The sequence below is a fragment of the Hipposideros armiger genome, unplaced genomic scaffold, assembly GCF_001890085.2.
Source record: "Hipposideros armiger isolate ML-2016 unplaced genomic scaffold, ASM189008v1 scaffold_514, whole genome shotgun sequence".
NCBI classification, from domain to species: Eukaryota; Metazoa; Chordata; class Mammalia; order Chiroptera; family Hipposideridae; genus Hipposideros; species Hipposideros armiger.
The window spans coordinates 1,190,849-1,214,572 of NW_017731864.1; the positions used below are offsets into that span (position 1 = coordinate 1,190,849).

Here is a 23,724-nt window from a genome sequence, read left to right on the forward strand (position 1 = left end):
TGGTGCCAACTTGGGCCAGTGAAGCAACATCCTCCACAACTAGACTGAAGAACAAAAAGACAGCAACTTGTCTGTTCCCCTTCCCCAATTCCCCAGCACTGTTCCCATCCCTTAATTCCCCAATAAAAAAAAATCTTAAAAAAAAATGTGAATCCTGGTGTATCATCCTGGTGTCCTACTCGTAGGCCAGTGTGCCGTGCTATGTTTCTACACAATCCTTCTGATATGTATCTTAATTGGCAAAGAGGGAATCAAATACTGATATAATCACTGCCGAATCAGAGGATAAAGTAATTGTTCTATATTTCAAACAAAACTTATTCCTTTTTTTTTTCATAAGAAAAACATGTAGCTATACCTGGACATCCAGGGCTACCTGGCTCACCCTTTGGACCAGGTGGGCTGAACTGACTTGCAGGGTCACCTTTGATTCCTGTAAGTAATAAAATGCACTAACATTATTTAAGAGAATTTAATTTTTTCTCATACAAGTGGCTCGATCACTTTCATGATATCTGTCTTTATAGCCTATCTTCAAGTATTCCATGAGAAGATTTTTGAAAAAATGCTTTATTTTCCTACATAAGAACAAATGGAAACATAGATGCAGGATGTGATTTAAATATATACACACACATAATTTTATAGTTGATAACAATCATAGGAAAGTATAGATCTTAATAAGTTTACATTTTCAAATTCCCTAAATAACTTCAAATTTAGATACCTATTTAAGAAATTAATTGGCATTGAGTGACTATATCCTTATATTGTGTTTTTGAAACAAAAAGAAATTATCACTGTTTCAGCTGCTGCAGCCACGTTTCACACCATCTGCAAGGAAGCTCAGCTCAATGTCCTTGCAAAACCAAAATCACAAAGGCACACTTTATTGATGATTTCACAAGAGGTGGCACATTCAAAGGCCATTGTAGGCAGTGACTCTCACCGTCCTACAGAGTTGCCCACACTGCTGAGAATGCACGAACACTTACGTCATATGCGTACTTGGGAGTCGGTTATAAATGGAGGACTCAAAATGGTGTGGTAGGGAAGGCAAGACAACAGATGTGGTTACAGAGATGAAGATAACTAATAAGGCATGCTTTTTAGAACCTGCCCACCAACACCCCTTTCCAAGGAGTCCCACCCACACCTTGCTGAAGGCTCTCTTCCACCTGACCCTACTCATAATTGTGGCTAATTGTTTGAAGGGGAGGAGTCTGGCCCATCCCCAGTCAGCAAGTCTTTCCTTGAGAAGTTGGAATAAAGAGTGAGAAGCTGAAGGCCTTGGCTTTTGAGGCAGGAAACAAAAGGATTGTCATGATGTAGATTCTTATAATGTAGGAGCATGTTGGAGCACAGTCCAAATATATCTGGAAGGACCCAGAAAGGATACTAAATAGAGATTGATGAAACTAGTTGGTAGCCAAGTAAGTAAAAAACAGACCATGGAGAATGGCAGCGAAGTCTCAAGAGAGAAGCCATGGCTTGCGTAAGGGCTAGGTTCATTGGCCTTATGGTCTGGCAAAGCCATATCTCCTCTCTTGGGGCTCCACAAGATCTCTTTCACTCCAGGTATCCTGAGTGCATGTCAGTGCCTTGCAAATATGGCCTAATACAAGTATAAAGGAAGTGAGAAGAGGTAGGTTTGTACTTTGAAAGAGGCAAAGGGACTCTAATAAATTAGAGGTACGTAGAAGAGCAGTGATTTTGGAACCCTGAAGCTATAAAATATCAAAATTAAATATAAAAACTTCTGTATTTGTAACCCTTTCGGAAGAAGAGATCTAGATTATTCTTTCTGAATTAATGTGTGCACGGTTCAGTTTTTTTTCTTACAGCAATTATCATATTATTTATAGAGTAGTTTTCAAAAGGTACAGCGGGTATCATTGGGGGTAAGGAAGAGGATTTTTTAGGTGGTTCATTAATTAGTATTTTGCATTTTAAAGTTATTTACTTTAACTGTATTAAAATTAAATACTACTGCACATCAAGCCTGTGAATTCATAGATAGTGAGGTTAAAAAAGGTGAATCATTTTGAAGTAGATTTAAAGAAAAATATTAACACGATGGTATAGAAAACTTGTAAAAATATTAAAGGTGTTATGCAAACATTGCCATTTAAGATATCCTGATTTCTGTTTCTTTTGACATTGGGTCAACTTTCTATGTCTGTTTCTTGGAAATGTGCTAAAGGTAGAATGTAGATTGTGTTACAAGGCAACATTGTTTTTTGGCACAGGCAAACTAAGGCCTGCAGCCTGTTTTGTAAATAAAGTTTTATTGGCACATAACCATGCCTCTTTGTTTGTATATTGTCTATGGCTGCTTTCATGCTGCATGTACATTCATTCATGTATTATAGCTGAGTAGTTGTGACAGAGACCACAAACTGGAAATATTTATAATATAATCTGGCCCTTTGAAAAAAACATATTCATTGACCCGTGGCTTGTGGTAAAAATAACCCAATTGTAAATTACATGTGGCCCAGGAATTCTTAAGTGAACAATTAACACGTGTTGGGAAGTCATGGCTTTGGCCTCTATGTGCCACGACTCTAGTAACTGGGACCCTATAAGCTGTATGTGTGTGGAGTCCTTAGAAGAGATACTGGCTTCTGTGGGGCATGGGGCTTCTAAGCTGAGGAGGACAGTACCCAGAATGGGGCTTCTAAGCCCATGGGGCCAGTGCCCACCAATGGGGATCTGCTCTCCTTCACCTGACCTGTCACTTACAGAGCTGTAGTCACTACAAGGAGAGCTGGAAGGACTCCCTCTGAGGAGGAAGATCGGATGTGCCCTGCAGACTTGCTGTTTTGTATCTGGTACCCTCGGATCTGAATGACAAATGCGGACAATTTAGGTCTTGAGTGCTTAACTATCTAGAAGAGTCTAAAAAAAAAAAATCCTGGGTCTTGCAGTTCTTTTGATATGCATTGCTTTTCATGCAAAGGGTGCTTGCTCACAATGTTACAAACAGCTAGGTCTGTGAGATGGATGGCTGACTGCTGTATGTCCAAACCATACCTTTAGGTCCTCTCATTCCATCAATTCCTGGAAATCCAGGAGGCCCTGGAGACCCCGGCTCACCCTGATAGTTTAATGAGACAGAAGTAAGACCTTAATTGGGTTTCAAATACAAATGACACATAATCTAATCCAGTTATAATTTTCCATAACCAACTTGGTTTTTATACTCTGAAGTGGTAAAGAAATTTGGAAATGCATTGCAAGCTTACTACTACATGTGTCTAGTTTTTAAAAGTTGATAAAATTCCTCCAGAATTAGAGGTATCAGTACCAACCAAAAGATAACATCCAATTCTTCATACTTGATTGCAAAGGAGCAATTGCATCATATAACCTGAATTTTAAGTTTTGAATGAACAAGTTGATACAAAATAAACTACTATTAAAAGTTATTTCATACCAAAAACTTAAGAAGTCTATTTTATTCCAAAAGATGGGTAGCAAATTATGTTATACATTTTCCAGAAGTGTGATGTAGGCTATTATACTTATTGTACCTCTTCGTATCTCCTGGTTTCTCAAGGGGTATTTTATTCATGATTGTAAAAATCAAAGGTATTTACAGCAAAATCTGTGACATCTGCAATTGATAGGAAGGCTTAGAAACCAGAATTTGGGTCATTTTTCAGGTGACTCTTTTTTCTGGTAAGCTAGCAGTCATGAGGCAAGCCCCTATGGAGCTGTTTAAACTAGGTTGGGGGTAGTAAGTAACTCGGTCACCTATGTCACGGGAACCAGGTATATGAGCACTGGTCAGAAATTAGTTACATCATGGCTTTCCAGAAGTCTCCATTCTTCCCTTGGCCAGCCCCTTACATTCTAAAAGCCAGGGAAAGAGCAATGATGTCCACTGGCAAATTATGTCTCCTTATGGGCATCCTGAGAGTGGAAGGTTTTTATTATTTCTTCCCTCCCAAGATAGCAGCCACTTACCTGGTCACCTGGAAATCCCGGAAAACCAATGATCCCGCTCTGCCCTGGTGAGCCTGGAGGGCCTGGGAGTCCAGGAAGCCCTGGCCGCCCTTTTTCACCAGGCTCTCCTCGGTAAAATCCAGGTGGCCCGTGTCTTCCCGGTTCTCCTCTCCTCCCTGGCATCCCAGGATTGCCTTTATCACCTGATGGGGTTGGAAGTGTTAGAAACCTCTCTGAGGAACTCTTGGGCAATAGTTAGGTTGAGACTCTTGTTCTTACTTTTAGGAGATGAAGCCAAAAGTATTGGGAATCCTAATTCCTGTGCTAGGCTGCATCTATTGATAGATGGTTTCTGGTTTCAGTGACTTGACCGTAAAAGACGCTGCCCATGAAGACTCAGGGCCATCTGATTGGAGCCAGCAAGCAGGGTCACTTATGTCAACACACACATTTTACAAATCAGGAAGAGCTTACCCAGAGAAGTTAAAACCTGTGTCCCCTAAGAACTGGTTCAAGAGAGAGCTAAGATAAGAACTCAGGCTTCATGCAGATTAAGTCTGAACTTGGGAAACAGAACACAAATGTGGAGGTCAAAATCCATGCTGCATATGTGCTCTTCCTGAGGCCAGCGGTCCAGGCATAAAGAGTGCTAGTTAGAAAGGCAGAGTCCGGCCTGCCCCAGCCCTGCCGAGTCCCACTCTGCATTTTAACAAGAGCCCCAAAGGATGCATATGAACATCGAAACTGGAGAAGCGTTGGTCAGAATGACTTGGGCAGTCTTTATGCTATTCATTATAACACTAGCCACCCAAAACAGGAGTACTTAAACCTGAAACCAGTATTGTATGTATATCTCAGGAGTGACCGTCGTTTGGAATATCCAAATCTATGAATACATATGAACTTCAGCTAAGTTCTAGTAGAAAAGCAATAAGTAAATAAATAAATAAATAAATAAATGTAAATAAAATGTACCATAAGTTCATTAGTGTATATTTATATCTAAAAAATGACCTGTCATAATCTCGGCATGACTGGGAAAGTTGCCTAATATACATGCTTCTTTGAGTGATCTGTAAAGAGGTCAACTTGTTTGATATGATAACAAAAACTTAAGTGTTTACCTTCTTTTCCTGGGAGTCCGTCATCTCCAGGAGGTCCAGTTTCTCCGGGTTTCCCCTTTTTGGAAATTAGAGCTATTTCTCCTGCATCTCCTGTGGGTCCTCTCTCTCCTTTAGATGTTATTTATGCAAGAGGAAAACAAACAGAAGCACCACACACATGATTCTTCCGTCACAGACACTTCATGTCCTATTTGCAAGTCCCCATTCATCTAGCAAACTGTGTCTATGTTTATAGATGGCTCGGTATCAACATTTCCGATTGGTTTCCTAAAGGAAGGGCCATGCCTTTAACTTCCTCTCCCAACTTGTCCAGCACCAACTTGTCTGGTGTACAGTGGATGCTCGGTGAATGTTTATTCAATTCAACCAAACTGGTCTCAGAGCCTTAAGTGACAAAAGACAGGCTTGAAATGCTCCAGGTGTGAAATACGTCTTTTTATCCTATAAAATTTGAATTGCCCGCCTCATAGTTTCCAGTTCCCTACCTTCCCCTTCCTAGTCACCCTCTCTCATTTTCCTTACCTTAAAAAAATGGACACTTATCTCGACTTAGTTCTCAATACAGAGAATTCCAAAAAGTAGGAAAGGTACATGATGTATCTGCCTGATTTTCGTAAATGCCACCTACTTGTAAAGTATGTTGGAGTGGGCTCCTACCAGCTTGGTGAATGCTGATTATTAACAATTCAAGGATTTTGTAAGCCAGTTGTTGAACAATCGGCAGCTTTAGCTCAACCATGGTGGGAATATTTATGCCATGGCGATCAGCGATCACTACAAATCAGGACATTTACTTTAGATTTTATTCTGGAGAACTATTTATCCATACATCACTGGCATTAACCTACCTTTTTATTCTTTTTAGTGAGATAATTGCTTAGTAGCATAATAGCACAGCAAACATTACCTATCTAATCTAGCAAGGAGTGACTCTTTAATTCCTTGATCCTGCATAAATAATTTACAGACTCGTAAAACACAAAAATAATAGAATCAATCAACTGAGAAGTAAAAGCAGTTTGAATTAAACATGAGGCCATTTGCCCGAAGGACTTTAAGGACAGAAACCTTGCTTCTAAAACTTGACAAGCATTCATTCTCAGCACTGGAAGTGAAATGTTACCCTCACTCATTTGTAGCTCATGGCTAAGAGGTAAAAGTAGATATTCAACAGGGATGAGCACAAAACATTTAACCAGTCATCTGGAAACTTCCATTTGTTATAGTAATGAAAATTCTTAGTTTAAATGAAGCTTAGGGGAGACTAAACTCAGGGCCCTGATGAATGCAGACTCATTCCAGTTCAGAGGTCGGCAAACTACAACCCAACGGCCAAACCCTGCCTGCTGCCTGTTGTACAATCCACGAGCTCTGAGTGGTTTTTACACTTTTAAGTCATTGGGAGAAAAACTCAAAACAAGAAAAATATTTTATGACATGTGAAATTAAATGAAGTTCAAATTTCAGTGTCCATAAATAAAATTTTATTGGAACAGAGCTATGCTCATTTTTTTCCGTCTCTGGCTACTTTTATGCTACACAAGCCAAGTTGAATAGTTGCAACAGAGACCGTACTATCTGTAATGCCTGCAATATTTATATCTGGCTCTTACCAAAAGGGTTAGTATTTTTCACTAAAAAAATTGAAACAGAATTTGAGAGCCAGGAGTCCTACCTGCACCCACTTCCCGAAAGGTGAGAAGGCTCTCTGAAACCCAGTAACTACAAATCAATGTTTATATCAATGCACTTGGTAATTTTCTTCTATTAACAGAGCAATTCATTTACCATAGTTTTATGTAATAAGATTGAGGAGTAAAGAAATGCATTTTGTTTAAAATTCTAAAACAAACACTATAGAACCAAAAGGAAGAGGAACACGAGCTGCAGGATAGACACATTTTGTTGTTTAGAGATCACATTTATAGGTTCTGGTCAAATACCAAAAGCAAACCCACGCTGCATTGCTGCAATGTTAACTGCACTTACTTACCTTTGACACCTCGCATTCCCTGGTCTCCCCGGAAGCCAGGCCAACCCTTCTCTCCAGCTTCTCCCTTCCTGCCAGGCTGTCCCTCGGGGCCGGGCTTTCCTCTCTCTCCTGGGAAACCTGGGAGGCCAGGCAGTCCCTGGGGTCCTGATGAAATAAAAACATGAAATTTTAGGGAGTCACTTTAAAGGCGAGTGTGGTTCCTAGATCTGTGTGCCTTTCTGTCTATGTAGAGATGTGCGCTGCCACCGGAGCTGAATTTGTATTGAAGGTGAATAACCACTATGAAGCCCACAGTGTGTAACAGCTGGGTTCTCCCACCCAGTCCTCAGGTTTCCACCCCACAGATTCAAAATGGAGACGCTTAGGTTTCTGAGTCCTGATCCCATAATGGTTTCAGAGAACTGGGTGTGAGGGAGGAGGCCGGAGAGAGAGGGGGTCCATCCAAAGCGGAAGCACGGGCTCAGTTGGTTAAGAGCTCGCTCAAGAGTTTGAGCTCTGAGCAACAGTGGTTCGAGTCCAGCCCGAGCTGAGCAGCCACTGAGCTGCCAACAGGTAGCAGGATGGCTCAGCTAAAAAAAAAAAAAAAAAAAAAAAAACCACAAAGCGGAAGCACGTCAGCCCTGACCCTACAATGTATTGGCTCTACCCAGTTTGAGGAGCAGAAGTGTCTGTAAGTTCTGTGGACCTAACACCCCCATTACCCTTTTCCCATCTGCCTACACTAAAACATTCTGCCTCTGGAAATATGAATACAGGGGATAAGAAGAGGAGAGATGTCAGTCACTAAGAGAAGGACAAAGTCAGGCTGACATAGCAGAACATTCTATAGTGTGGTCATCCCTAACAGGCTTCACTTGGCAGTGGGTATCAAATTTATAAAATGAAGAAAATAATTGAAAAGTGCTACCCACCCTTTGGGCCTGGAAGACCAGGTAGTCCATCATCACCAAAGGGTCCTGGGATTCCTGGGAGTCCTGGGAGTCCATCTGGCCCTGGCCGTCCTGGGACTCCTGGGAGGCCCTTCATTCCAACCGGTCCAGGAGGTCCCATATCTCCTTGCTGTCCTTTCTGACCTGGGGCACCTGAGACAAAGCACAGTGACAGCAATGTATGAAGACTGAAAACTGGCTTGACACACGGGCAGGAAGAAGCTATTCATGGTAGCTTCAATTGTGTATCTATGGCTGATTTGAAAAAGTGAAACAATATTTATCAGCTAAAATAATAGTAGCAACTCTCCATCGTCCAACAAATATATACATTTTTTTTCTGGCTGCTATAAAAAGAAGGGCAGAAAATGTTTAAAATGTTTATTACTTGAACAAATATTTCTCAATAAGAATGAATGTATAAAGAGTTTTTTTAAAAATGAGAAATAGATAGGGGTGAAAAGCAAAATGTTATTTGTATTTACTCTTAGGGAAAAAAACTAATAGAAGAAAACTTTCCAGGTGCTTCCAGAAGCTGAGGGCCAGGTGAATTTTGGTCAGGCTGCTAACCTTGATGAGAGAATTGTAGAAACCAGAACAACATCATCTAGTATTATATGGATGCTAGAAATAAAGCTATCGTGGCAGGTTTTGCCCCAATCTCGTGTTGATCCTTCAAGAGGGCATATTCTTGCATTTGGATAAACGAAATAGGATTTATGTAACAGGTGACAACCTGAATGGTGAAATGAAGATCATATTGGAAATAGCTGCCTAGCACCGTGCATTGAGAGACACTCCTTCATGGGTCTCTTCGAGTTCCTACACGTCTTGCTGGGTATGCCAAGAATACAAGGTCCTGACTGCTCTTCACTTGGGCTCTTTCTCAGGGTGATGTTTGCAGCGAGCAACCTTGGCAGATGATATAGCACCTCCTCCTGTACACAAAGCAGGCTGTCTTGCAGGTTATTGTAAAGCGGTGGTTCCCCAGGCTAAGTGTTCCTCTCAGATACTACAACCCATTGTGCATGTGACATCTATTTAGCCCCTCTTATGTTGCCCCTGAGAGACCTGGATGATGTGAGGAAATGACACAAGCCAACGTGAAGCTCATGCTACTTGCTGTGCCATGAATAATGAAGTCCTTTGTCTCTGACCCAAGAGTCTTGCTTCTGCCAGCATCAGTGAAAGAGCAACAGGCGAACAAATTCCTTTGTAAGTTGGGTAAAGCCCAAGACTCTTCACAGCTCTTGACACCTGCCGGCACTTACCTGGGCTGCCTGGAGTCCCAGGGAGTCCCGGTTGTCCTGGTAACCCGGGAGCACCTCTTTCACAGGAATGGCCAGGTGGACCTGGGATGCCTGGAAACCCAGCACTTCCCTCTCTGCCTTTGGGACCTTTGAGACCTGGTGATCCGGGCTTGCCAGGTGGCCCTGAAATGATACAATTCATCCATGATGCTCATGGCATAAAATCATGTAGATAGCCTACAACGAAGAGTTCAGGCATATCAATACCGAAAGTCAACATTTCGATGCTGGCTCAGTGCTCAAATGAGTTAAGTCTCTGAATGGATTTTCTTTTCATAGAGCAGGAGCGCCACATGAATGGGAAAATCAAGCATTGCTAAGAGGGTTAAACTTGCTAAGGTTAAGTAAACAACAAAGAAGTTGTTTGTGAAAACCCATGTGGTTCTTCCTGATTTTCATTAACCTCTAACATTGCAGCAGACTTCACACCAAATCTCCACAACACTTACAAACTCAGTCTGTGCTGCATGAGTTTGCATTTTGTAAGATATTTCATCATTTGAACTCTGAAATTTCTATTTATTGGAAAGGCAGTGTCATTATCTTCAGAAAGAAAAATACCCACCCATTACTCGCCACCTTAACCTAAAAATCTACTTTGTTTTTCCATGTTTTCATGATATTTTGGTTCATATGTTTACATTTTTAAAGTTGTCACAATAAACATTCAATTGTTAGATTATTTCACAATGCACACTAATCTGCAAATGTTTTCCATTTTGTTGTAATCTTTACAAATAAAATTTTAATCCTTAATGCTAATAGCTGAATACTATTCCTTTGAGTGTGTGTGTGTGTGTGTGTGTGTGTGTGTGTGTGTGTGTGTGTGTGTGTAACTTAACTCTCTTTATTGTTTCCATTTATTCCTTTATTGTAGATAATACTACAGTTGACCCTTGAAGAACACAGGTTTGAACTGTGCGGGTCCACTTATACATGGATTTTTTTTTCAGTAAACACAAACAGTACTATAAATGTATTTTCTATTGCTCATGATTTTCTTAATAACATGTTCTGTTCTCTAGCTTACTTTTCTGTAATACAGTATGCAATTCTCATAATGTACAAAATATTGTTAATAGACTGTTTATGTTATCGGCAAGGCTTCTGGTCAATAGTAGGCTATTAGCAGTTGAGCTTTGGGAAAATCAAAAGTAACACACAGATTTTAGACTGTGCGGCGGGCTGGGAGTGGGGGGGTCAGATCCCCTAACCTCTGCATTTTTCCAGGGTCAACTGTAAAAGAGTTTTTCTCATATTCACCTTCATCTTCTTTTGAACACTTCCTTTAGGTAGATTTTCACAACTGAGGCTGTGGGATTACCGGTTCAAAATGCTTTTCATTGAATCATAGAATGTGTCATCTTGTTACTGTCCAATGAATTGAGGTTTCATCTATGAATATTTTGATTTACAAACTACGAGCAAACGTCCCGAAGACAGAGAATGTGGTTTAATCCCTCTCCGCCATTTGCCCTGTACTATTGTACTATCGTGGGCACCTAATAAGTGCTGGCCTGTCCACAGATCAGAGCAGTGTTTGTTAACGTCTGGTCTGGGATCCACTCTTAGTTGCCAATGTCTGAGAAGCTAAAGTTCAGACTGGACTACTGGGCCCCATGCAATTCTGATGGCATGAGTCAGAATTCCTGAGACTGGGCCCCAAAGATGTTGATTTTAGTGATGCCCCTACCCCATCCAGTGTTATTTTTAAGTCCATTAAAATCTGAAAATCTCTGCTGGGGGTCCTCAAGAATTCTTAGTGATTTCAGAAAAGGATGTGAATCATGCCAGGGCCATCTCTCCATCTGGAGTTTCTTCGCTGCCCCGCCTGCTACCCCTGCTGGAATGCAAGCCCCTCCCCCCTGTCACCTGCCCAAATAATACAGCTTGTCTGTCGGGGCTCAGCTCATGCCTGCTCTCCCAGGGAGCTCTCCCTGAACTCCAGCCCACACCGGTCCACCCCTCGGAGCTGGTCTATCTCACTCAGGCTGCCTTGTCCTCCTTCAACTTGGCAATGGCAGTGGGCGGGTTACATACATGGCCCCTGGTCCTCAGCACTAACATACTGTCCTGAGTCCCAAGCAGGCAGGCGTCCAGTAGCTGCTGAATCAAACTCAGTCGACTAAGCCACAGTGAGATGCTCTGGACTTGAAAACAATCAATGCAATGCAAACCAACACTGGGGATGCAGGTTATGTGAAAAGCAACCAGTGTCTATACATGAGGGAAGATGCCTGCGTGAAAGTTTTACATTCCAGATTTCTAAGGCAACATAGTTTAAACACTCTTCGGTGACTTGTTCCAAGCTGAGCTGGTTTTATGGACCACAAGGACAATGCAGCCCGCATACCTGCAGCCCCTGGATATCCTGGGTCACCTCGGGATCCTTTCAACCCTGGCACTCCTGGAGGACCCCTCTTTCCCGGGGGTCCTGGGTGGCCATAAGCAGGGTCCCCAGGTATTCCTTTCTGACCATTTCTTCCAGGTGAACCAGGAGGGCCTGGGGGCCCAACAGGAGAGGACCCCTTTTCACCTTCAAAACCTGGATCTCCCATGTCACCACGAAAACCTATTGAACAAAAAATTGTTTCAATTGTTAAATGTAGAAATACAGAACCAATACACATATAAGACTATATATACTGCTTTGATAAAAACACATTGTTAAAAAATACAGAGGGAGGACCGGCCGAGTGGCTCAGTTGGTTAAGAGCTCGCTCAAGAGTTTGAGCTCTGAGCAACAGCGGTTGGAGTCCGGCCCGAGCTGAGCTGCCGCTGAGCTGCCAACAGGTGGCAGGATGGCTCAGCTAAAAAAAAAAAAAATACAGAGGTACTCACTAAAATTAAGAGTAACCTCCTAAGAGTAATGGGGTTTTTTTGCCACCTTTTGTGGGGAAATAAATTGTAATTTTATATTTCCTAAACGCCAACGATGTTTCCTTCATTGCTTGCATTGTCTGGCAGACTGTCTGGACTGAGCATTTTTACAACACAACACACAAGTAGTAGCCTATAACTCATGCTTCAGGTGGAGGAAGTCCCGAAACCTTCCAAAATTATCATAACCTAAAAGTACTTGAAATACAACTAAGAGCTTAAATGTAAAAGCATTCCCCCATTACCCAGGGGTCTCTGGGCCATTTTCTTACTAAGAGCCTCTAGTTTTACAGGAATATGACATCCCTACATGAAACACACGTCACTCACCAGGTGGACCAGGTATTTTTGATATTCCTGGTTTGCCACGCCGACCTTTTTGTCCATCAAAACACAGCCCCGGAGGACCTGGAGGGCCTGGAAATCCCTTTGGACCTACACAATAACAATAAAACACAGACAGACTCAATAAAACACAAATCAAATGAGAACAAAATCATGTGATTAAAAGAAAACCTACTTAAAAGAGTATGTCTACTTTACGGAAGTAAAGATACAGCCTAGCCTGCTTTTCGTAGCCATTTTATGAGTGATGTGCTCCAAATACATTTCACAGGGCGTGACTGTGTTACTGTCTAAGAAGTCATGCTGTCAAAGGTTCCTGAAAACCTTTGGGACATACACTACCATTCAGATGAACCTTTTGGGACCTTCCCCTGCTAGGTCTCAACACAAATACGTGAGCATAGCCTGTCCTTGTCAAAGGTGGTGGCCAGTGTTTGGCCTGATGAAAAAGCACTGGAGTAAAAGTCAAAATCTACTTATCTGCATCTTACTGCATTTGCCCTTAAATAAAGTATAGGCAAAAAGCACTTGTGGAAGGAAATGAGGGTTTGGTTTTGTTTTTAAAATCTTCTGTGATTTCCTACTAAGAGCTGTCTCAGCCAAAAACAAACAAACAAAAAAAAACTTACAAATCATGGACTTCAAAGGAGGTACAACTGCCAACTTAAAGCTCCAGTGATTACTTCCATTGAGGGCTTAAAGCTGCCGAAACTAATCATAAACGTTTTATATCCATCCATAATAAGGTACCAGGAAATGTGCAAATGAACATTCAACCAGTCAACAAGCAATGGTTCACTCCACTGATGTAGAATTATACTTCCACACCTTCACCTTCATCCTTGCCTTGTGATGGGTGGAATGTAGTTCCCACACTTTGAGCTGAGGCTTGGTCATGTGACTGACTTTGGCTAATGGGACATTAACAACCATGAAGCAATGAAAGGTGTGAACTGTGTCCATGAAGCTGGGCTGCCCTCTTGCAGCTCTGCAATCATATGAAAAGAGCACTCAATGGCCCCTCAATGAGATGTGTGTTGCAGACCTGAACGTGGACAGGAGCCAGGGACCAAGCCAACAGAGGCCATTTTAGATCACCTGAACCCCAACCAACCTACAGACCCATAATAGAGAAAAGAAATATTTGTTGTTGTAGCCCACTGAGATTTTGGGATTGTTATACAACATTATTGTGACAAAAGCTAATGGCTATAGAGGGTAATAGAGAGTCATTCATCATCCAACCTTTAACTTCTTTTTGTAGTTATATAGTACAAGAAAGGTGGTCATGCTAGTACTCAGCTGGGAAATTTAATTGAAACCTGAATAAACAAAAAAGAATTAAGCAAAACCTTTATATAGATTTGGGATTTAATTTAGTTAGAAACAAGTGATTGATTCAAATGAAGTGGTTCCATGAACGTGCAACCAGGGATGTACATATGTGAGCACTTTTCACACTGTTTCTGGTCAGAAGGTTGTGTCTCTTGGAAAGCAGAATAAATTTTATTACAATAAGCAAATGGTCACTTTCCACTCTCGGGACACAGGGCAAGAAGGGAGATGAATTTTAAAACTCTCAAAGGAGACATTTTAACAAATATGTTATCAAGTCAAGGTAAATTTGTCACACAGAGAAGAAAAACCCAGCCAGAGTGTGCCCAAACCAGTAGACTAGAGACCCAATGTGAATTACTACAAATGCTGTATTCCCGTAGTCCCTCAAAACCTTTCAATAACTTTAGAACTACCCTAACTCTTTGCCTGTGAATTTGCTTTTGGTTTATCTATCTGGCCAGGTCTTTTTCTCTGGGGACTGTGTAAGACAGTAACTTCTCATTGATCATACCTGGAGGTCCATCAAAACCTGGAGGGCCTGGCCTCCCAGGGTAGGAGACATTACAAGAAATCGTATCACCTGGAATAGAAAAAAAAAATCATCGCATTCACATATTTGATAACACTGTAAATCTCAATGACAATTCTATCAAGATATTTTTTATAGAGTATGTGCAATTCAAAGGAAAAGAAGATTTGAAAGTATCACAGATCACTTGATCTACTATTACTCCAAATTTCTAGAAAATATGTTCTAAAATCTGGGTTTCAACCATCAGAGCAGTTATAAACAGAAGGGACTAGGAAAAATAATGGTTCCAAGAAGTATCATTTTTAATAACCTAGAATAAGTAATGGATGGATAGGCCCATGGATGTTGAATACAATGGAACCAGAAGCTTTGATAAATCATGAAACAGCAGGAAGCACCCACGGTGAGCTCAGAAGATTTGGCTCCTAGTTTGGATGTGGGGAAATTGTGCAAATGAAGAGGCTGGGAAAGATATTAATAACAGCTCTTATTTACTGAGCGCCTGCCATGGGTCAGGTGCTTCAAATATATTGTCGTTTGGTTTTCTAATGACTCTGCAATGTGGATATTGTCATCCCTCATTTTAATTAATGAGGAAAATGAGACTCCAAGCTTGTGCATCTGAGTTCCCATCTCCTTTAAAAGGGAATGTTCCTCTTTTATAATAGAAATAATATCTCATAATGTACTATCTCATATGCTCTCAAATCAAAAACATATGAGATGAATAAAAATGTTAGATTTTGATGGGTCCCAGACTATGATTTTAAACCTTATCGAATTCCAAGGTATTTGTCTTTCTATGTTGTCAAAGCAAGAACCAAAGATATTATTTTCATCTGAAATTTCCTAATTCACAATGTAGTAGCCCAAGTTATAGGCATGTGCTCATATTACAAAAGAAAAACCCTTAAATACATATTTTTCCAACTTTTTAAAATGTTTGCAGCTATCATACTGTAGGTTATTTTATTGTTTGAAATTCACAAAACTCTCAAATATATTTAAAACCCCTTCTTTTTTCTCCCTAGGATGCTTACAAATGAGTTTTTTTAGGACAATGATGTATTTTTTTAAAGAAATACTAGTGTTTTTTAAATTAAAATACATTGCATTATCTCAAACGATTGTAAAAAATATCTTGAATACATGTATATATGTAATTTTAACATAGTCAGATTGTGTAAGTTGATACTGAGTAATGAAGGAAAAGCAACTTTGGTAAGTCAGACAAATAAAGCAACAAAGACATCTTAGCACTTCAAGGATGTTTTCAATATTGGTTGTGCTGCAATGCTTTTATTTGTTTGACAATATTCAACGTTTGAACAGCAGCTTGATGGAATTTTATTTTGCAGTTCTGCCATAGCTATAATAACTTTCCCCAGCTTCCATGCTGTCACCTGACATTCTGTCACGTGAAACATTCAAAATTACCTTCCTGACCCTTCACGCCATCAGGGCCCCTCTTTCCTGGGCAGCCCGGAGATCCTGGAGGCCCCCTTTGTCCCAGTGGGCCAGGAAGTCCCAGTCCTGGAGGCCCCGTGGGTCCTTCTCTGCCAGGGGGGCCTGGCGGTCCAGGAAATCCTCGATCACCTGGGATTGCGTCTTCATGATCCCCCTGGGAATGTTCGCATCGTGAGTCAGTTACTGATCTTTGAAAGTCCATGAACTCAAAGCAGTCATTGTCACAGGCTAATGAAACACGTGGAGAAAGCTCATAATTCCAGGAGACAGTGACTCAATAGCAAATGTAATTTAACATGATTAACTTAGCTTCTTCTTAATATTTTACATACGTATTTACATATATATGTGAGTAGGGTGTGTGTGTTATATCTCAAATACAGAAAGTTATGTGGTTGTGATGTCTTAAAAACAAAGTAATAAATGTCATGTAGAACCATTCTTTATTATTAAATATATTAAAATATAGAAATAAGTAAATTAACAGAGGTAGTGGGCGTGCAAATTGAGTAAGTTCATATGCACTTGAAATTGTTTTCCTGCATTCTTATGAGAAGATACACGGATGGACTCCATCACTCTCTATGTCTGTGGACAAAGGGCTGACAAATCCTTTCTCCTCCTGCATAAGAATTTGAACTTTGGTTAACTTTCTAGTTCTATTTCTCTGGAAACTTCATAAAAATTGCAAGCCAACTATATTACTGGGCAACATTACTTACAGTAAAAATCAAACCAGGTTGCAAAATTTGCATCTGGTCTGGGAGAACCATAAAGACCTGTGTGGAGCCCCTGTTGAAGCTTCCTTGAGTGGTGGCTCCTGTAATTGCCAAGTTCCTTGTAGGGTCCCCACAGGCTGTGCTGTGGAGATAACAGCTCTTGTGGGGGGTGAGGCTTTCAAGTCAGGAATCTCACACATCTGCCAGATGAGGATCTCATCTCCTTCACCCCAACTGAATGACCAGCTACAAGGACCCTCACACATGAGAAATGCCTGATGTTGTCTCACTGGCAAGTTGAGGGTCCTGTCTTCTATCCTTCTGAATAGCCTGGCCCCAAATGTGATGCAGAATAGCCTTGTGAGTCTGGTTTGTTTCAGTGAATCTAGCAAGACGCCTCCCACTGGAGGTGTTATAGAAATGCCTCTCCCAATTTGATCTGTAAATATACTTTAGTTTTTCACAATTAGGTTAGTACACGATGACAACTGCCACCCAGTGACATTGGTTTCTAACTAGTTTCTCAAGTGGAAGAATGAATTAAACAAGGATTACCAAGTCTAGAGCAGAGACGGTCATCCACAAACCTGATACCACCCTAACGACCAGAAAGCTCTAAACACCATCTAGCCTGATTTCCAGGCTTGTCTCTTATTCACATATATTCTGTCTGAATGAGTTCCTATAAAACCAGAACATGGTTCTTCCCTAATACAACACTCCCAGTGGCAGGCAGCACAGTCTGGTGGAAGTACCATATGCTTTGGAATATGGCAGACTGGGGTTTTCACTCCTGTTTAGCCTACTTGAGAGAGAGATAGATGTAACATGCCCTAAGCCTCCATTTCCTTACTGTAAAACTGGAAAGGTAATTGCTCTTCAGAAGACTACTATTATGAGTAAACATCTAGGTCAGTTTCTGTGACATTGTGCGCATTCTGAAACACCTCATATACCCAAGATATTTTAAGTTCCTAAGCATTGAATCATGTCTCATAGTCTTTTCTTATGACCTTCATTATCTACATGACCTCCACCCAAAACACGTTAAAAAAAACACAGAAATATCATTTACCAATGAAATTTTCCATCAGCTAATATGTCGATTCAGTTCATCAATTTTTGCTTGCTACTTCCCTCATGTGATTCTTCACCAGAGAACAGGACTGAAGATAATTATCAGAACCTGTGCTCTATCTTCCACCCTACAGAGTCAAGTGAACAGACCTCAGATGGAAGCTTTGCAGGTACAAGGGATCCAGAAGGAAATAACCACCACAAGAAAGATACAAAGACTAGACTCAGAAAGTCTTGCTATGACTGAACTGCCACCCAAGATTTTAGACCATCTTCCATTATGCCATACTTTTTATAACAACCATCTTTCTGTGGCAGAGAATCAAAGGTGGCTCTGATTTATAGCCTGTTAACACTTTGTCGAGTTGTAGCTTTTTAAATTGAGACGAGGAAAACAGATGTTTTGTGACCATGTAAGAAAGTGAAATTCTACAGCAGGAGAAGAATTATACATACTGGCAGTCCTGGATCCCCTGTTTCTCCAGCATGTCCATCCCAACCATCTTGTCCTGGCTGCCCTGGAAATCCTTGGGGGCCATCAGGACCTCTTTCTCCTTTGCGCCCTGGGAACAAAAGCCAAAAGATATTCAAGCCCTTATCAGCAGTGGGTGAAGTAGAGGATAAAGACAAAGGCATGACCTTGACTCTATGTGGGCTGGTAGAGATTCCTCTGAGTGTCTCAGTTGACCAAGTCACACAAAGACAACTGTGTAAAAGTCAGAGGGGAGAATGACAATTGCCAAACACACTGAGACTCTTATTTGGGAAATGTTCCCTTTCCCATTCTGACAAAGAGGCTGTATTTGGAGGTGCCAGTCATAACAGCATCTTCCCCCGCTTGTGTGATGTCAAACATGGTACACCATCTCAAAGTCAAAGTGAAAGAGGAGATGGTCCATGGTTGGGCACTTGGCCCAGTCCAGTCCAATCCTTCCTGAATTTTTTTTTTCTAACTGGAGATGAAAAGATAGAGCTCTCTTTTATACCTGATTGTAAGAACTTGTAGCTCCCTGGGGCAAGGACTCACAGCTCAGAGAAAAGCTAATCTTGGAGAAAATATGCAGATGGCAAAATGAAAGATACAAGATGCAGGGAGAGACTCCTATGCAGTTGTCCCGTACAAACCTTGCAATCTAACCTTTCAAATTTTGTTTAAGCAAGCCAACAAATTACTTTTTTCCCCCTTAAGCTACTTCAAGCTGGATTTCTGTCATGTACAACCAAAATAATCTTCATTAATACAGGCTACTATAATGTAGTGGATAAATACTAGGCAAGTTCAAGAAGGTCTTCTTTCAAACCCAAGTTCACAACAATAAAGATTTGAAACTGTGACTGAAGGAGCATTTATGTTTTCAAATAAGAGACAGAGGATTTGAGGCTCAACATTCACAAGACTCGGTGAAGGACAGGGAGTATTTTTTTCAGCGATCTCAATAAGCCTAAATATTGTTATAGAATTGATCTGTGATCACAGGAGAAATTGATGCAAGGGGATGGATCATATATTATTCATAAAAAGGCAGGGAGCTAAGTGATTGATTAGACTCACCTTTAACTCTTGATACAACCGTGTCACCCTTTTCTCCTTTGTTGCCGGGTCGTCCTGGGGCACCAGGTTTTCCCTGGATGAAAAATAATAGCAACGGATCAGTTTAATTGTGACAGGTCAAAAGTTATCTATATTCATGTATACCTAATCTCTTCTTTCCATCTAATCAACCGTTCTGGGTTCAAGGTTGGCATGCTTGGTCTCATTGTCTTTCCTGCCTTCCAAGGTGGGTCCTACCTTACAAAATTGAGGCTCTTGAGCTGCATGTAAAAACTGATGGAATCTAAATATGGTCTGTACCTGAGTCAATAGAAATTCACCAATATCAATTTCCTGGTTTTGACAATGTACTAGGACTATGTAAGATATCATTGGGGGAATCTGGATGAAGGGTACATGGGAGCTCTCTGTATGACTGTGCAACTTCTTGTGAGTCATAAAATATTGATTTTATGATAAATATTTTGATTGTAAATATTTTTATAAATATAATAAAATATACATATAATAAAAATTTTGATTATAAAAATTTATAATCAAAATACCTTTTTTTAAACAATCTTGGGCTTTGTAAAGTAGAACTGGGTGGAAAGAGGGGAGTAGGTTATTCATAAGAGCTGCCACTTTAGCTGAAGGTAGACATTGAGGGATGAGACTGATGAAAGAGACTGATACTGAAGGAAGTTAATGAGCAAGAGAAAGGAGTATACTTTGCTGTAGTCAGTCTATTTCTTCTGTATAGCAAGTGAACAACTAATTCTGATTGATCTGCACATCATCTTTTGACCCCAAATTGTTCTGAGACTGGACTATTTGGATCGTGTTTTTATAAGTGTTACATAGTATTGAATACCACACCATGTCAAAACCCTGAAAGCCTACTGTTGGTATACTACAGTGGCCAAGCATTACAGCACACACAGTTATAGAAACACTAAACATAGCTTATGTTTACTTATCTAGTGATCTCAATAACCAAGAAACACAGGCAAGAATTTGGAAGGTAAACATGACTGAGCTGACCATTTGCTTTGCACACACACACACATGCCAGCTTGCCTTATTTTCATACAACCTCACAACGTGTTCAAACCAGCTAAGTTATCTCTTGAACTGGCCATTACTAATTTATATGCAGTGAACCATATGCGCGAGAAGGGGCCAGAAAGATAAGCACAATGGTAGCAGTAAGAATGAAAAGAAGCCCCAAAAAACATACACAATAGGCCTAAAAACTCAAATGGGCAAAATGGTTGGAGCCATTTAATGTACAGAAAATACATCCACACACACACTACTCAATACCCCCAAGAACATCACTCTAGTTAGTATAGCACTAACTAGAGTGTTACACTAACACTGTGTGTAACAATGTCTATGAGGCATCAAAAAGATGAGTCAAACAAATCCCTTAGTAGAAAGAGCCAAATTAGATAGGAAAAGAACCTTAGCAATAATAAAGTGCTAATATGGGTTGAATGTTGCTTACATTCTTATTTTTACTGTTATAAGCCAAGTCATAAGGGACAATGAGACAGACCCAAAGTGGATGGCATATAGTACGTGTGGATGGCATACAGTCCAAGACATATAATGAAAATTTCTTCTGATGGATAGACTCTGGAGACTGAAAACTATTCACATAGCATGTGAACCAATTTCTCTCCAGAAAGAGAATACCAGCGGCATGCTTAATAAATAAGACCTTGATACCCTGGAACAATGGGTATGCCCTGAGAGTCTGAGCAGTTTGTTAAATGTCTACATCTGCAGAACACTAGAGCAATTTGTAGTATACTCTGTGTCTCCAACGTGATGGTTAGGCTCCAGGTCACCCCAGGATTAAGCCTCTTTAATAGGAAGGGGACAGGAGGGCTATCTCCAGCTCCCAGAGGCGTGCCCTAGGGGCAATGATTTTATTCTGAGCCACAGCTAAAAGGCTGTGCTTCAACCTGAGTCACTTGTAATGGTCAGCAAATGAGAGCCATTTTGAGATAGATCTCATCCCCTCCCTGGCACTAAATACCACGTAAATTCTGACAAAACCAATATTTACATCTCCACCCTCTACTTCCCATCTGAATCCCTAACTTAAACGTCCTCCCCCTTGCCTACTCGGCATCTCCGCTTGTTTGTCTAACAGGCATCTTAAACTTAAAATGCCCCCAGTGATACAGCTTTCTTTCCCCACCCCATGCCTGCTCCGCACATTGTATTATCCATCTTGAGCTCCATCCTTCATATCTCCTCATAGCCCATGCCCAGTCTAAATGCCAATCTGCTAGCTCTAGCTTCAAAATTTATCCAGAATCTGACCACTTCCCACCACACCCTGCACTACCATGATAATCCATTTGCTATCAATATTTCACCAAGACTACTGCAGCAATCTACCTCTTCCCTTGTCCTCTATGGTCTATTTTTAACAGAGCTGCCAGAGTGATCCCTTTCAAACAAATGTCAGATTATGTCTTTCTTTTCTAAAAACTCCCCACTGGCTGCTCTATGTCATCCAGAGTAAAAACTCAAATCCACCCACCTCTAAAGCCCATGCTTAGGAACCCCTCCTGACCGCCCGCTATTTCTTTGACTTCATCTTCTCTTGCTCTGCCCCTCACTGTCTCCATTCAAGCCACATGAAATGGGATAGCCTTTATTGCCATCCACCATACGTATATTTACTCATCTATCTGATACATGGTGTATGTCCTCCCAACAGAGTGGAGGCACCCGGAGGGCAGAGACTGTTCTGACCCCTGCTGTATCCCCAGCACCTGGAATAGCACCTGGAACACAGCAGGTGCTCAATAAATATGAGTCAAATGGATGAAAGAATGAATAAATAAATGAATGGATGAATAGAGGTGATTTTTGGTCAATATATTTATGGATTCCAAACAAACTATATATCAAACTATAAATTAGAAAGAGGTCTAATTGAAGTCTCTCTCTGTCTCTTTTAACTAGAAAGCTTGTTACTGGTAAGAATTACTCACTGGTGGCCCTGCGGATCCTTCAGCACCAGGAGGGCCTGGGTGACCTTTTTCTCCAGGCCATCCGGGGGGCCCCAAGTCTCCCTTACTACCCGGCCTCCCGGGAAGTCCTGGAGGGCCTGGTGAGCCCACGGGACAGGGCTTGCAGGCACAGAGCCCCGCGTTTCCTAGAGGATAAAAGGCAGCTTTGTCATATTTCCAGAATAAAATTCCAATGAAAGTTTTACTACACAAAACCAATAGTGAAAATAAAAACCAAAAGGGTCTGATGTGCACAATTCTTATTGCAGACAACTGACAACGTGTGATGTAGGTGCATGGCATAGGGGTACCTAGGCCTGGTCTAGATGGGATGGATGTATTGTTTCTAGACAAATGGGGTATTTAGAGTACTAATAAGCTCATCCTGACAAATTCTAGAGGAAAAGCTGATGTTCAATTCTACTGAAGAAACTTTAAGAATAAGAAAGCTTCTTATTTTTAAAAGTTTAGAAGTCTCTTATTTGGTTCCTACTAGAAAAGTCTCCTAGTTAATTCCTGCTAAAAAAACAGGGGGAAAAAAACCACAAAAGTGGTTAGAGTATAAACCCTGATCATCTAAGGAAACAAATAATAGGTGAAGAGGGATTATTGACCACATCGAGTATTACCATTGATAATTCACTATAATGTACTTTCTAATCATTAGAACTTTAAGTCTTAAAAAATGTCTCTAAGGATAGTGAAACTCCTTAGCTCTCACGCCCACCTGGCACAGTTGGTCAAAAAGGCACCAAAAAATTTAGGGTGAAGAAACATAGAGTCACAGGCATTTGATGAGTTTGGGAAATATGGGACCCACAAAGAGAAACGGAAGTAAAGATCAATAATGTCCCATCTCTGCTTCTTTTAAGGAATCAAGAGGATCTTGTGAAAAGAGTCACTACTTTGGAGCAAATTTCATGGCAGGTCAGTTTCTCCTTTATGCTCTAAGACATGAGGTTTGACTTTTTGGCAAGTTCTAATCACATCAGAAGCACATAGGAAGTGGAGTGCTCATAAGAGATAACTAAGATAAGTAACAAATCTAAACAAAATGCCACATTATACATTTCATAAATGTCCCCAAGCCTGCATATGTTGTTGTCTTCTAGGAGTTCTACCTTTGGTGCATACTTGCCTTTTTCTCCTTTTGAGCCCCTTCTTCCTGGAGGACCCATTTTGCCTTTTACTCCTTGTGATCCAGGATGCCCAGCACTACAATACAAAACTTCACAGTGGGAAAGGGGGTGGGCAGAGAGAATCACATCATTTTTGTGAATGTCTCCTACAGAACAAGTAGAAGTGTCTCTTGCACTCATGTCTTTCCCTCAGCACCATTCTTTCTTCTATTCTCTTCCTCTGATTCTTTCTCTCTAAGACTAGATATACAAATAGACTGTACAATTGTCACAGCATGCTTCTGCTGTCATAATCCTTATAAGGCCATCCCTAATCTCAGCCCTAATTAAGTGGGTTGCAGAGAAGATAATGGA

At 40.9% G+C, this 23,724-nt stretch overlaps 1 protein-coding gene across 1 annotated transcript in view; it reads right to left on the reverse strand.

The window, feature by feature from the left end:
- Nucleotides 1-23,724, reverse strand: part of COL4A4 (collagen type IV alpha 4 chain) — a 67,608-nt gene that overhangs the window by 29,890 nt on the left and 13,994 nt on the right. The window contains exons 9-23 of the mRNA XM_019668062.1: nucleotides 23,370-23,459; nucleotides 22,214-22,377; nucleotides 19,218-19,290; nucleotides 18,122-18,228; nucleotides 15,840-16,023; nucleotides 14,382-14,450; nucleotides 12,518-12,622; nucleotides 11,661-11,879; nucleotides 9,269-9,430; nucleotides 7,980-8,150; nucleotides 7,069-7,212; nucleotides 5,076-5,183; nucleotides 3,973-4,154; nucleotides 3,037-3,100; nucleotides 359-433 (exon numbers count right to left, since the gene is read on the reverse strand). Of these exons, the coding sequence (XP_019523607.1) occupies nucleotides 359-433; nucleotides 3,037-3,100; nucleotides 3,973-4,154; nucleotides 5,076-5,183; nucleotides 7,069-7,212; nucleotides 7,980-8,150; nucleotides 9,269-9,430; nucleotides 11,661-11,879; nucleotides 12,518-12,622; nucleotides 14,382-14,450; nucleotides 15,840-16,023; nucleotides 18,122-18,228; nucleotides 19,218-19,290; nucleotides 22,214-22,377; nucleotides 23,370-23,459 (1,917 nt within the window). The remainder of the gene's footprint in view (nucleotides 1-358; nucleotides 434-3,036; nucleotides 3,101-3,972; nucleotides 4,155-5,075; nucleotides 5,184-7,068; nucleotides 7,213-7,979; nucleotides 8,151-9,268; nucleotides 9,431-11,660; nucleotides 11,880-12,517; nucleotides 12,623-14,381; nucleotides 14,451-15,839; nucleotides 16,024-18,121; nucleotides 18,229-19,217; nucleotides 19,291-22,213; nucleotides 22,378-23,369; nucleotides 23,460-23,724) is intronic.